This window comes from Hyperolius riggenbachi, chromosome 3, assembly GCF_040937935.1.
Source record: "Hyperolius riggenbachi isolate aHypRig1 chromosome 3, aHypRig1.pri, whole genome shotgun sequence".
Lineage (NCBI taxonomy): Eukaryota > Metazoa > Chordata > Amphibia > Anura > Hyperoliidae > Hyperolius > Hyperolius riggenbachi.
Genome location: NC_090648.1, coordinates 483570211 through 483585650, shown reverse-complemented (window position 1 = coordinate 483585650; position 15440 = coordinate 483570211). Strand labels below are relative to the sequence as shown.

The 15440-nt window shown below is 46.3% G+C and overlaps 1 protein-coding gene across 1 annotated transcript in view; it reads right to left on the bottom strand.

The window, feature by feature from the left end:
• Positions 1 to 15440, bottom strand: part of SLC23A1 (solute carrier family 23 member 1) — a 109678-nt gene that overhangs the window by 55819 nt on the left and 38419 nt on the right. Inside the window, exons 6-7 of the mRNA XM_068278126.1 lie at positions 10294 to 10361; positions 3480 to 3661 (exon numbers count right to left, since the gene is read on the bottom strand). Coding sequence (XP_068134227.1) covers positions 3480 to 3661; positions 10294 to 10361 — 250 coding nt within the window. The remainder of the gene's footprint in view (positions 1 to 3479; positions 3662 to 10293; positions 10362 to 15440) is intronic.

The window sequence follows — 15440 nt, the reverse complement described above, 5'->3', positions numbered from 1 at the left end:
CTTGAACCAGAATGTGTGTGTGGTCATCAGTGGAGCCATGGTTACATGAACTTAACAGTGTTCTAAGTAGGGCTGCCCAGCAAAATGTTGGATGAAGCCCCCCTCTCTCCATCAATGCAATAAATAAATAAATGCAGCATATCACATAACTTGGCAGAGTTACCTGGCTGGTCTTGCTTTCTGCTAGGCTTGGCTGCTGCAGGTTATCTGGCAGTCCCTCCATAGCATTCCCTAAACTTCTAGTGGACCACCTTCCATGATCCTCCAACGGGCCTCCCATTGAGGCACCACAACTCTCAGCATGCCCCCATAAAATAACCACAGCTCACTGCATGCCCCCATAGAGGCACCACAGCACCCAGCATACCCCCCATTGATGCATCACAACTCCCAGCTGCCCACCATTGAGGCACCACAGATCCCAGCATGGGGAACAGCCACTAGGTCCCATGGGCTACCATTTAGCATAAACAAGGTTTCATTTGCGATTACTTTAATTTTTCCGCCGAAATCCACGGACATGTAATGGCGACGGAATTTAGTGCTGGCAGAATTCCGGAATTCCGGCGGAACGGAATTTTCTCTTTCCGATCATCCCTATGGGGGACATCGAGGGCATCCCAGAATAGATCCGTGGCACGTGCCACTGATCTTTGGGGCTAGCAATGCCCAGTATTATTACTATGCTATGGATTGAACAGCTTAATGTTTCTGTAATGTATCATTCATGTTTATTTTATATTCTGTTTTGATACCAGCTAATGTAATTAAGATCCTCTATTAATGCTGCTTCATGCTGGGAATACACCATGCGTTAGGCAGATAGATGGTTGGATAGATAATTTCCAACATGTCCCAACTCACTTTCGATCATTTACCACTCGATTTCTGATAGAAGTGAATGAAAATTGATAAAAAAAAAAGATAAAAGAATCGAGCAGGAAATCGAGTGGAAAAACGCATTGTGTATCCTCAGCAGTGTTGCTTGCGAATTTTCGCCCAAGCCATTTTCGCATCGAAAGTCCCGTTTTCGATTTCGGGGAATTTTCGCGAAAATCTTCAGAAATATTCACGTTTTCGACCAGCATTGAAAATTGAAGAAACTTTGCTTCATGCGTACGCTTATGGCCTTATGCGGAAAAATGTTTGCAATAATCCGCAAATACATGCGTGACTAAGCTTTGCATAGCGGTACTACGACTATGCGGACATACGTACGTGATGAACTACGAATTTAACGCGAAATTAACGGGCATTATGCGAAAATTAACGTGAAAATATTCGATCGAAAATTCGCCCGTTGAAACGAAATTAGGCGAAAATTCGGCGAAAAGAATTTTTGCATTTTCGCTCATCACTGATTTTTAGCATCAGATAGCTGGAGGTGACAAATGCTGAGTGGTCTCGACTCTCTAGACTTGTTTATTAATGAAACAATGGTCTTGCTAGAAACCTCTGTAGCTTCAGATAAGACCTATTGTGATTCAGGCTTTTCTGGAAGCTTCAGTATAATGCATATAAAGAGCCAGGTGAGCTGTGTTTATAGTTGGAATTGCTAAGGGGCCCATACGCTGGTTGATTTCAGGCATCGATCAATTCGATCAAATCGATTGTTTGGCCGCAAATCGATGCACGATCGATCGGTCGATCGATTGATTTGTGGCCGATTTCGATTGATTTGATTTCTCTGACAGGATGGAAGATCTAGGTCGATCTGCTGCTGGCAGCAGATCGATGGCCTATAGAGTTGCATTGGATCTAATGGTGCAATAATGCATTTAGATTAATTTTTTATAGATTTCCAATAGATTTCATTCTGAAATCTATTGGAAATCTGTTCCTAGTGTGTGGCGCACATCAGATAGATTCTTGTCAGATTCGACCTGACAGGCATCTGGCAAAAATCTATCTGATGGTCAAATCTGCTGCAAATCTATCAGTGTATGGCTGCCTTTAGTGAACAGATCTGGATATTCACCATGGAGTTTTGGATTTTTACTATTGCGTGAGATTGAGTTTTTTCTACTGTTTGGAATGGAATAAAAGACAAACACTTATATAGCGCTTTTCTCCTGGCGGACTCAAAGCGCCAGAGCTGCAGCCACTAGGGAGCGCTCTATAGGCAGTAGCAGTGTTAGGGAGACTTGCCTAAGGTCTCCTGCTGAAAAGGTGCTGGCTTACTGAACAGGCAGAGCCGAGATTCGAACCCTGGTCTCCCATGTCAGAGGCAGAGCCGTTAACCATTACACTATCCAGCCACTAGTAAGTGCAGCCATACACTGGTCGATTGCCACCAGATCGACCAACAGATAGATCCCTCTCTGATCAAATTTGATCACAGAGTGACCTATTGGCTGCCCATACACTAATCACAGATTTTGAAACTATTTCAGCATGAACTGGATTTACAACCTGTGGCGCTGCCTCTGCCTGCTTCGCCTCCCCCGGCCAGCAGCAATACATCACCTGTCTACTGGCGTGAGTCCCCGGGTCCCTGCAGTCTCTCGCTTCTTTCAGCATCCTCCTCTCCATCTTCTCTTCATTTCCTGTCCCGTCCTATGACAAGCAGAAAGTTCAAACAATAGAGTGCCCTCTACTGTTTAAACTTTGCCTTCTCACAAGACAGGACAGGAAGTGAAGAGAAGATGGGGAAGTGGCGGAAGAAGTGAGAGAGTGCAGGACTCGCACCGGCCGGACAGGCGATGTAATGCTGCGTCAGTCGTTGCCGTATCAACAGCGCTAACGACGCACTCCCAATCTGCCAGCAATCTAGCTACATTTTCCGCCTGGACAGATCGGATGAAATCAATTGGTTTCGATCGATCGGTCAACATTTGCGTTAACGATATTTCACAGCAGATTCGATCACAGTGATTCCTACCTCCCAACTTTTTGAGATGAGAAAGAGGGACATTTAAGCCATGCCCCTGCCACACCCCTAATCACGCCCCCATCACACCCCTAGTCATGCATACCATAAAGATTTCATAGGAAAGATATGTTGTTTTATAATTCAAACCACACTGGCCCTTTCTATCCTGGTTCATTTTCCTTCATATTAACATTTAAAAATAAGAAATATATTAATTTAAAAGACGGGAATAAAGTTTAGAGTCAATTAAACACATTTTTCAGTAGATAAATAAATATATTTACGTAGAAAGAGGGACCAAGTTCTGAAAGAGGGACAAATGAGGAGGAAAGAGGGACAGGGCTCCCACAGAGGGACTGTCTCTCCAAAAGAGGGACAGTTGGGAGCGATGAGTGATTGAATCTGCTGTATTTCGACAGGAAATCATTGTAGTATATCAGTAGTTTTACGGAGTTATCATACAACTGTCAGTCTGCTCGTGGTGTATGGACCGTCATCTCTTCACACTTTCAGTTGCCCACGTACTGCCAGACACACACCCCATCGCCCTTCCATCATACACAGTATATCATGTAACCCCCATGAAAACTCCAGAGGCAACACTTACAGTATGGATATGCCCCAGTGAGAGCCAGCTCTCTCTCCTGCAGCCTCAAACACGGAAAGCCCAATCAGGGAGATCGTTGGCGTTACAGTCAGAGGTCCGATGTAGTTGAGAAGTGCTCCCGGTAAACCAACAAGACCAATAACGATTTCCACCAAGCTGGACACTATAATAGCTCCTTGAATCTGTTGGATATAATGATCATGTGTCAATTTCACTGCACCAACAAAACAACAACAACCAAACAAAAACTGCTGCATCTGACATAGCCGTGCATCTCTAGGGTCTGCCAATAATAGCAAAGCTGCACGGATTTATGACTGCAAGGCTTTAACCACTTTAGGACCGTGGGCTTTACCCCCGTTAAGGACCAGACCCTTTTTTTCCATTCAGACCACTGCAGCTTTCACGGTTTATTGCTCGCTCATACAACCTACCACCTAAATGAATTTTGGCTCCTTTTCTTGTCACTAATAAAGCTTTCTTTTGGTGCTATTTGATTGCTGCTGCAATTTTTACTTTTTATTATATTCATCAAAAAAGACATGAATTTTGTCAAAAAAATGATTTTTTTTAACTTTCTGTGCTGACATTTTCAAATAAAGTAAAATTTATGTATACATGCAGCACGAAAAATGTGGACAAACATGTTTTTGATTAAAAAAAATCCCATTCAGCCTATATTTATTGGATTGGGTAAAAGTTATAGCGATTACAATCTATGGTGCAAAAAGTTCATTTTCCCATTTTCCAGCATCTCTGACTTTTCTGACCACCTGTCGTGTTTCATGAGGTGCTAAAATTCCAGGATAGTATAAATACCCCCCAAATGACCCCATTTTGGAAAGAAGACATCCCAAAGTATTCACTGAGAGGCATAGTGAGTTTATAGAAGATATTATTTTTGTCACAAGTTAGCGGAAAATGACACTTTGTGACAACAAAAAAAAAAATTTCCATTTCTTCTAACTTGCGACAAAAAAAATGAAATCTGCCACGGGTCCACCATGCCCCTCTCTGAATACCTTGAAGTGTCTACTTTCCAAAATGGGGTCATTTGTGGGGTGTGTTTACTGTCCTGACATTTTGGGGGTGCTAAATTGTAAGCACCCCTGTAAAGGTCATTTTTGTTTCAAGACTACTCCTCACGGTTTAGGGCCCCTAAAATGCCAGGGCAGTATAGGAACCCCACTAATGACCCCGTTTTAGAAAGAAGACACCCCAAGGTATTCCGTTAGGAGTATGGTGAGTTCATAGAAGATTTTATTTTTTTTGTCACAAGTTAGCGGAAATTGATTTTAATTGTTTTTTTTACAAAGTGTCATTTTCCGGTAACTTGTGACAAAAAATAAAATCTTCTATGAACTCACCATACTCCTAACGGAATACCTTTGGGTGTCTTCTTTCTAGAATGGGGTCATTTGTGGGGTTCCTATACTGCCCTGGCATTTTAGGGGCCCTAAACCGTGAGGAGTAGTCTTGAAACCAAATGTCGCAAAATGACCTGTGAAATCCTAAAGGTACTCATTGGACTTTGGGCCCCTTAGCGTACTTAGGGTGTAAAAAAGTGCCACACATGTGGTACCGCCGTACTCAGGAGAAGTAGTATAATGTGTTTTGGGGTGTATTTTTACACATACCCATGCTGGATGGGAGAAATATCTCTGTAAATGACAATTGTTTGATTTTGTTTACACACAATTGTCCATTTACAGAGAGATTTCTCCCACCCAGCATGGGTATGTGTAAAAATACACCCCAAAACACATTATACTACTTTTCCTGAGTACGGCGGTACCACATGTGTGACACTTTTTTGCAGCCTAGGTGCGCTAAGGGGCCCAACGTCCTATTCACAGGTCATTTTGAGGCATTTGTTTTCTAGACTATTCCTCACGGTTTAGGGCCCCTAAAATGCCAGGGCAGTATAGGAACCCCACAAGTGACCCCATTTTAGAAAGAAGACACCGCAAGGTATTCCGTTAGGTGTATGGCGAGTTCATAGAAGATTTTATTTTTTGTCACAAGTTAGTGAAAAATGACACTTTGTGAAAAAAAAAACAATAAAAATCAATTTCCGCTAACTTTTGGCAAAAAATAAAATCTTCCATGAACTCGTCATACACCTAAAAGAATACCTTGGGGTGTCTTTTTTCTAAAATGGGGTCACTTGTGGGGTTCCTATACCGCCCTGGCATTTTACAGGCCCAAAACCGTGAGTAGTCTGGAAACCAAATGTCTCAAAATGAATGTTCAGGGGTATAAGCATCTGCAAATTTTGATGACAGGTGGTCTATGAGGGGGCGAATTTTGTGGAACCGGTCATAAGCAGGGTGGCCTTTTAGATGATAGGTTGTATTGGGCCTGATCTGATGGATAGGAGTGCTAGGGGGGTGACAGGAGGTGATTGATGGGTGTCTCAGCGGGTGGTTAGAGGGGAAAATAGATGCAATCAATGCACTGGGGAGGTGATCGGAAGGGGGTCTGAGGGGGATCTGAGGGTTTGGCCAAGTGATCAGGAGCCCACACGGGGCAAATTAGGGCCTGATCTGATGGGTAGGTGTGCTAGGGGGTGACAGGAGGTGATTGATGGGTGTCTCAAGGTGGGATTAGAGGGGGGAATAGATGCAAGCAATGCACTGGCGAGGTGATCAGGGCTGGGGTCTGAGGGCGTTCTGAGGGTGTGGGCGGGTGATTGAGTGCCCTAGGGGCAGATAGGGTTCTAATCTGATAGGTAGCAGTGACAGGGGGTGATTGATGGGTAATTAGTGGGTGTTTAGGGTAGAGAACAGATGTAAACAATGCACTTGGGAGGTGATCTTACGTCGGATCTGCGGGCGATCTATTGGTGTGGGTGGGTGATCAGATTGCCCGCAAGGGGCAGGTTAGGGGCTGATTGATGGGTGGCAGTGACAGGGGGTGATTGATGGGTGGCAGTGACAGGGGGTGATTGATGGGTGATTGACAGGTGATTGACAGGTGATCAGTGGGTTATTACAGGGAAGAACAGATGTAAATATTGCACTGGCGAATTGATAAGGGGGGGTCTGAGGGCAATCTGAGCGTGTAGGCAGGTGATTGGGTGCCCGCAAGGGGCAGATTAGGGTCTGATCTGATGGGTAACAGTGACAGGTGGTGATAGGGGGTGATTGATGGGTAATTAGTGGGTGTTTAGGGTAGAGAACAGATGTAAACACTGCACTTGGGAGGTGATCTGAGGTCGGATCTGCGGGCGATCTATTGGTGTGGGTGGGTGATCAGATTGCCCACAAGGGGCAGGTTAGGGGCTGATTGATGGGTGGCAGTGACAGGGGGTGATTGATGGGTGGCAGTGACAGGGGGTGATTGATGGGTGATTGACAGGTGATTGGCAGGTGATCAGTGGGTTATTACAGGGAAGAACAGATGTGAATATTGCACTGGCGAATTGATAAGGGGGGTCTGAGGGCAATCTGAGCGTGTAGGCGGGTGATTGGGTGCCCGAAAGGGGCAGATTAGGGTCTGATCTGATGGGTAACAGTGACAGGTGGTGATAGGGGGTGATTGATGGGTGATTGATGGGTAATTAGTGGGTGTTTAGGGTAGAGAACAGATGTAAACACTGCACTTGGGAGGTGATCTGACGTCGGATCTGCGGGCGATCTATTGGTGTGGGTGGGTGATCAGATTGCCCGCAAGGGGCAGGTTAGGGGCTGATTGATGGGTGGCAGTGACAGGGGGTGATTGATGGGTGATTGACAGGTGATCAGGGGGATAGATGCATACAGTACACAGGGGGGGGGGGGGGGGTCTGGGGAGAATCTGAGGGGTGGGGGTGATCAGGAGGGAGCAGGGGGCAGTTTAGGGAATAAAAAAAAAATAGCGTTGACAGATAGTGACAGGGAGTGATTGATGCGTGATTAGGGGGGTGATTGGGTGCAAACAGTGGTCTGGGGGGTGGGCGGGCGGGGGGGGGTTGTCTGAGGGGTGCTGTGGGTGATCAGGGGGCAGGGGGGGGGAATCAGTGTGCTTGGGTGCAGACTAGGGTGGCTGCAGCCTGCCCTGGTGGTCCCTCGGACACTGGGACCACCAGGGCAGGAGGCAGCCTGTATAATACACTTTGTATACATTACAAAGTGTATTATACACTTTGTATGTGGCGATCCGGGTGCTAGTAATCCGCCGGCGCTTCCAAACGGCCGGCGGGTTACAGCGTGAGGGGGCGGAGCCAGTCCTCGGCGGAGGATCGCGTCATGGATGACGCGATCACTCCGCCCATGCCCCTACAAGGACCGCCGCCTCTCGTACATGCGGTGGTCCTTGCGGGGTCCACTTTCCAGCCGCCCATGTGCAGTGGGCGGTCGTTAAGTGGTTAAAGTGGACCTGAACTCTTGCATAGGACAGCAGGAAAACATAGAGAAATGCTACCTGTATGTATTTAGAGAGTTTAGCCTGTTTAATTTCCCCTCATCTGTGACTAAGCACAGCTGTAATTTGATCTCTGAGCTGTGTCAGTTCAGGAATCTTGTCTGCCATGACAGAGCAGCTGAATGGTAAACACAGGATGGTAACAATATGTCTGCTTCCACGAAAGCAGGAAGTAGATACACTGCAGATTTATGCCAGGATTTGTATCAGCTGTAACAAAGAAATGTTTTTCTTTAAAGGTTATTATGCTGTTGCTCAGAGAGAAAGTTTAGAGTTTGGGTCCGCTTAAAGCAAACCTGACGTGAAAATATATTACAGCACACCACGTGAGGGGGTGCAAAAGCTGCCATATTTACAGGTATTTTCTTTTAAATGATGCAGATTGCATGGCTGTCCTGCTGATCCTCTGTCTCAGTCATAGACCCTGAAAACGCACGCAGATCAGATGATTTCTGACTGATGTCTGACTGGATTAGCTTCATCCTTGTTCCGGGTGTGTGATTCAGCCACTACTGCAGCCAAAGAAATCAGCAGGACAGCCAGGCAACAAGTATTCTTTAAAAGGAAATACAATGGCAGCCTCTATATCACTCTCACTTCGGGTGTCCTTTAATGAGATAAACAATTGTCTTTTTTTAGAACCCAATGCTGGCATTTTGTACCTTAAAAATTAAAAAATCTTTCCATAGATGTTTGATAGGATTCAAAGCAGGGCTTCTTCATAATATCAACTGTTATTTTCTTCTTACGTCATTTATATAATAGTTACATAGTTACTTGGGTTGAAAAAAGACAAACGTCCATTGAGTTCAACCAGAAAACAAAGTACAACACCAGCCTACTCCCTCACATATTCCTGTTGATCTAGAAGAAGGCGAAAAACCCCTTACAAGGCATGGTCCAATTAGTCCCAAAAGGGAAAAATTCCTTCCCGACTCCAGATGGCAATCAGATAAAATCCGTGGATCAACATCATTAGACATTACCTAGTAATTGTAGCCATGGATGTCTTTCAATGCAAGGAAAGCATCGAAGCTTTGCAGCATGAAGCAAGTAAAATATTTTATAAAATAAGTTGTTCCGGATCAACTAAAGTTTCATAATACTTTTTTTGCCATATCTGTAGTATATTTTACTACATGGCGGGCATAGACTGGGGGGGGAAGAGCGGAAGCAGAGCATATTGCAGAGCCACTCTGTATTCCAGGATACAGTGCAGCGCAGGTATATGTGCATCAGAGCCGGGACAAGGTCTTCCAGCACCCAAGGCTGAGACACCAAAGTGCGCCCCTCCTTCCCTACCACCCCAGCTGTCACTCACTGATTGCTATTAGACTAAGAGGTGCCCCAGGACCCCCCCTCCCCCCCCAACACCTTAATCTCTAGTTATCTGGCTTGCAGTCACAGTCATGTATCCCCTTTCCGTATTTCTCTCTGCTTCACACACAATAGGAGAATGATAGCTGAGTGAGTTGTGTGCCCCCTCCTATACTCCCCTCCTGCGACCCCTCCTACACTGCGCCCTGAGGCTGGAACCTCTCTCACCTCTTGCTCGGCCCCCTCCTACACTGCGCCCTGAGGCTGGAACCTCTCTCACCTCTTCCTCGGCCCCCTCCTACACTGCGCCCTGAGGCTGGAGCCTCTCTCGCCTCTTCCTCGGCCCATCCCTGCTGTGCATGATGCTCCACCCCCTGTTTCCCACCCAGTTTATGCCTGTTATGTCGTCACTTTTGAAGTTTGGGGAAAGTAAGGAGCAGGCGTGCTCCACATACTACCCGGCAGTGCATGTCTCCAGCGGTGGCCCCTTCAGCATCAGCTTGGCTCTGGAAGATGAAGAAGGTCAGAGCCCCTTCCTGTGGTACGTGTATCGGGTTTGCAGCAGGGGGACGGTTAGGGTTTGCCGTCTGTGGGGGAGGGGGGGGACTTTTAAAGGACATCCCAGCTGAAGAGGGTTGTTGGGGATTCAGCTACCTTCTGGTCATAGTGTCCCTATCCTATCCGAAATAGGAAGCTTTCTGTTAATTGCATGCTGAGATAAGCTAGGCTTGTTACAGTAGCTAAGAAAGTACTCTTTCCACAATCCTGCTGGCACTGCACAGTTCCTGTAGTTAAGCAGAAGGCATCCAGGCAGGTAAAAAGACATTGGGTAACATATATAGATTAATTATAGAAAAAAAGGGGAGATTACATATACTTTTGGGGGCACTAACTATGCTTTGGCAATTTTTTATTTTTGGATGTTATTACAACCCCCCTTAAGGAGAATGAAAAATCCTACTTAACTTTTTTAAAGAAAAGTGCACTTGTAGTACACATTTGAGTCTCCTTACCCTTGTGGTGATATTACCCAGTCATCGTTTTTATTCTGTTCGTTTGACTAAAGATGCAGGACATGTCCTAAACTGCTTACCTCTCTCATCCTTGGTTGCCAGATATGCGTTGTATTAAATGGTGGTGTCCCGTTCCCATAAATGTCTCCTGCATGTTAACACAAAAATCTGGATCGTTATTTTATTCCTAGTAATCAACATTATAAAAAAAATAAATTAGCAAGACTTTAAAGTGATCCTTAAGTCAAGTAAAAAAAATGAGATTTACTCACCTGGGGCTTCCCTCAGCCCCCTGCAGCCGATCGGTGCCCTCACAGCCCCGCTCTGACGCTCCAGGACCCGCCGGCGAACACTTCCGGTTTGGCCGTCACCGGCCGACAGGCATGGGAAGGCGAGTGATTCTTCGCGTTCCCAGCCTGTATATCGCCCCCTATGCTGCAATTGCGGCCAGGAGGCACCGATCGGCTGCAGGGGCTGAGGGAAGCCCCAGGTGAGTAAATCTCATTTTTTTTACTTGACTTAAGGATCACTTTAAAGAGGAACTCCAGTGAAAATAATGTAATAAAAAAAGTGCTTCATTTTTACAATAATTATGTATGAATGATTTAGTCAGTGTTTTCCCATTGTAAAAGCTTTCCTTTCCCTGATTTACATTCTGACATTTATCACATGGTGGTGACATTTTTACTGCTGGCAGGTGATGTCACTGGAAGTAACTGCTGCTTGCTTTTTTGGCAGTTGGAAACGCATACGTTAAAAAAGGGTGCCGGGAAAAAAGGGCGCAGGGTTTTAAACGATAAGCATGAATAATGTTTAAAAAAAAATTGTGCTATATTTCGTTTAAAAATAATGTTTTATAAAGTTATAAATCATTAAATAATGTGTATGAAATCGGCAATTGTAAAAACGTTAATCTTCCCTGTTTAAAAAGTGAAATTTATAATAACGTTTTATAAAACATTAATAAGAATGTTACTAAAGCTATACCTAACCCTACTCTCACACAGAACCCTCCCTGTACCTACCCCTAACCCCTAGACCCCCGTGGAGGTGCCTAACCCTAAAACCCCCCTGGTGGTGCCTAACCCTAAGACCCCCCTGGTGGTGCCTAACCCTAAGACCCCCCTGGTGGTGCCTAACCCTAAAACCCCCTGGTGGTGCCTAACCCTAAGACCCCCCTGGTGGTGCCTAACCCTAAAACCCCCTGGTGGTGCCTAACCCTAAGACCCCCCCCCCCCCCCCCCTGTGATAAGCATTAATAGCGTTTAAAAAAAAATATTGTACTGTTTTTCGTTTAAAAATAATGTTTTAAAAAAATATTGTACTGTTTTTCGTTTAAAAATAATGTTTAAAAAATTATAAATCATTAAATAATGTGTAATCATGAGAAGCAGTTATAAAACATTAAAAGTGTCCGGGCGCCGCTTTTAAAACGTTATTTTTCTGGGGGGGCGTGGCTAGCGCGCTAGGAAGATGGCTGCTTCTTAGCTTCGCTCAGCGTGACCGACTGCTCTTGCTACCCCTATCTAGCTGCTCAGACGACTCTTTCAGCCTTATTTTTACTGCCTCAACCCCCTGGGACACTGACGACTCGATGGGCCGAAGCTCGCACACCAGCAGGGAAGGTTCGCCTACCACACACGTTTCCTCCTCCAGACGTCGCCGCGGCCTATCCAGCATGGCGTCCTCTGCCTCGTCCCGCTCCGATGCGACAGTGGCCTCACGCCCACACACTCGCTCCAGGAAATCCGACCACCACTCCTCGGACCCTACACTAGACTGGACCCCGAAAGACTCCCTAATGCTCGATCGCTTCAAGACCCTCCTGCATAAGGAGCTAGACACGGCGGTCAACAAGCTCACCAGCCAGCTGAGGAAGGAGATACGAGACCTCTCCTCCCGCACCTGCGACCTCGAGGACAAGGTCGACAAAAACGCCACAATAATGAATGCCCATGAGAAGGAACTTTCGGAGGTCAGAACAGAGTTGGCGGAAGCTAAACTCCGTCTCGAGGACTCGGAGAACCGCTCCCGGCGAGGTAACCTGAGACTCCGGGGCCTACCAGAATCCATCTTGGACCTCACTCCAACCGCTACCGCCCTGTTCCAGGAGCTGACCCCACAGATACCCGTGGATCGCCTTGAATTCGATAGGATCCACCGGGCCCTGGGTCCCAGGCGCCCGGATGGATCCCCCCGCGATATAGTCATCCGGTTCACCTACTACCGCACAAAAGAGACCATCCTACAGGCTGCCCGGGAGAAGGAACCACTCTCTTTTCAAGATCACCCATACCAAATTTTCGCTGACCTCGCCCCAGTGACCATCCAAAAGCGGAGGGATATGAAAATTTACACTGCGGCCCTACGCGCCAAAGACATCAAATACAAGTGGGGGTTCCCTTTTAAACTTATATTTCCTATGTCCGGAAAGACATACGCAGTGTCATCTCCCGAAGAAGCTCAGGGGCTATTCGAACAACTACACCTTCTCTCGCCTGCCAACAACAATACCAGCAAACCACCTTCTAAGACAACTTCGAGGAGATCCTCATCCCTGCGGGGGGCTGGACGCCAAACACCTTCCAACCGTAAATCTCCGAGCCCGGGCTCAGGCACCCGAGACAAGACCCCGCCATGATTCCTGCCTCTCACCATCACCGACCTCGGAGCAGATCCCTCCGTCCTCACCACCCGGCACAGGTTTCAACAGTCCTCCAGCTCTACATGGCCCTGCCTTGGCCCTTTTGCTCACGGCCGGCAGCTTTTGCTTTCATCCCCCTGTTGGGGCTTAGACCACCTGAATAGTCAGAAGACTCTTTGTTCGAAGCCTCCGACTGGTCGGGTAAGACTAATAAGCATTCTTAGCTCACCATTGTTTAACGACTTTGAGCCCCATATGCCTTTACTTATACATGTTCTGCCCTGAAATTGAACATTTGAATTTTTGGCGCTCTTTTCCTCTAACCGCCACAAATGGCCTTGTTTACATTAACTGCCACCCTCCCGCGCTCTGTGACTCTGGCTCAGCCATGGCTATCTTATCGAGCGCTCCTTCCACTACACTATGGACCTCAGAGACAACGCACTTCTTTATTGCCAGGCTCATTTGGCCAGTACTTGTTGTTTTTTTTTTTTTTTTTTTTTTTTATAACTGTTTTATAACTGTTTTTTATTGCTTTCTATAAATTACGTTTAGGTGGTTTATCATTATATTACAGTCACCCTAGCTCCGTGTAAGATGTAATTCCCTCCTCTTCCTCCCCCCATACCCATCCTCTCTCTGCCCATACCTTTAGACCACCGTGCGTGGCCTTCCGTCACTGAGCACCCCCCTTTCCCTCCCTACCCTACCACCTCCCCCCATTGGTATCCCCCTACACACTAGGACTTCGATTAAGCTGAAATGCCTGTTCTATACTACCAAGCGGACTATCTGTACCCCGGCAGCCCATCAGTTCAGGGCCCCTCTCTTACCTAACATCTCTATCAGAACAGTGAGTATTGTACTTTCCACATAGGCCCTTCTCATTGCCCCTCTTAAATTCTCCCTCACTTAGTACAACACTTTATGCTTTCCCCTAGAGGGCACCATTGCATCAATTTTGATAAGATCACACAGACAATATGCATACACGTACTTGCTTTTCAAGATACCGTGTGTTCCTGGATTTTGGCTTCCGGGGCCCAGGTGGTCCTTTATTTTTTATAGTATGGATGCTTATTATTACTAATGAAATAGGTCCCAGCAATTGCCCCTCAACATCTCAGGTATACATTGCTATTACTGCTAAGCTCACCAATATTAATATAAGATGATTGTAATAACTCTGCGTTCTCTCCCCCCCTCCCCTCCCCCCCCCCCCTACCCTTCCTGTTCCCATACATGGATGACTGTATACAACATGTCTTTGTTTTCTTGTATATAAGCTCTTTATAAGGTATACCACTTGCTCAGCTACTGGTTGCACTCCCCAATTTTGACAATTTTTGCCTACCTTTTTTACGCTCCACCAAAGTAACATAATCTACCAACCTTCTGCCGACAACCAGTAGGTGATCAAGCCCTTAAATTTTCGACCTTGCGTTATGCAATGTCATTATGATACACCGCTTATGTACCTGACCGTTAAGGTCAATCATTTATAGTTTTTAGCTGCACCCACTCTTCTGCTGGCTAACAGAAAGTTTCCCCCCTTTCCCCCCCCCCCCCCCCCTTTACTATAGTCACTGGGCGTCTACTACCAGTCCGATACTTTTGTTGAGCCAGCAGGGCAGTCGGTCAACACACGTTTCCCCAATGTTCTCTTTTAGGTTCCCCTTCACCTGGAACCCCGCTCTCATTGAGCTTGTTCTGATATTGGCCTACGTCTGGTCAAACTCTCAGACCTCCTTGACCTCCAGGTACACTGTTGGTCATTTCCCCCAGGTCCTTCCTGAGCCCTCTTTCCTCTGGATTGACCTCCACTCCTCTTCTTGTCTCTTTTCACTCTCTCTTTACTCTTTGTCCTTCTCCTCCTCTCTTTTGGTCTCCCGGCCCGCAGTCCTACATTTTCAGGTTCTCCATCATCTTAACCCTCCATGAACTCCCACGCATTTAAATTTTTTTCACACAATGTCCAGGGCTTTGGATCCCCTCATAAACGCTCTAAAGCTTTCACTTACTACAAAGCCTGTCAAGCAGATGTGGTCTGTTTACAGGAAACTAGACTAGACCAATCCTCCAGCCCTAGGTACTTGAGTAGACATTTCCCCTCAGCGTATTTCGCCTGTGCCCGCACCAAGGTCAGAGGCGTTATTATTGCCTTCCGGAAAAACTTCCCGTTTATTTGCACAAAACAAATTGCGGACCCAACAGGTAGATACCTTATATTAACGGGCTCACTTTATGATAGAGACATTACTTTCGCCTCCTACTACGCCCCCAACGCCCACCAATCTAATTTTTACTCTCACTTCCTCCAAGTCCTTACATCACATGGCTCTGGACAAATAATTACGGTATAGCCGGTGACACTAACGTTACCCTTAATCCTAAGATGGACAGACAGAGGAATGCTCCCTCTGCTACTACTTCTGAAACAGTAGACTTGCATGGCTCCAAAATCAAGTCATTGCTTGATAGATATGGCTATGTAGATGTCTGGAGGGAACTCTATCCCACCACCAAGGACTTTACCTTTTACTCCAATGCCCACGACAGCTTCAGTCGCATAGACCACATATT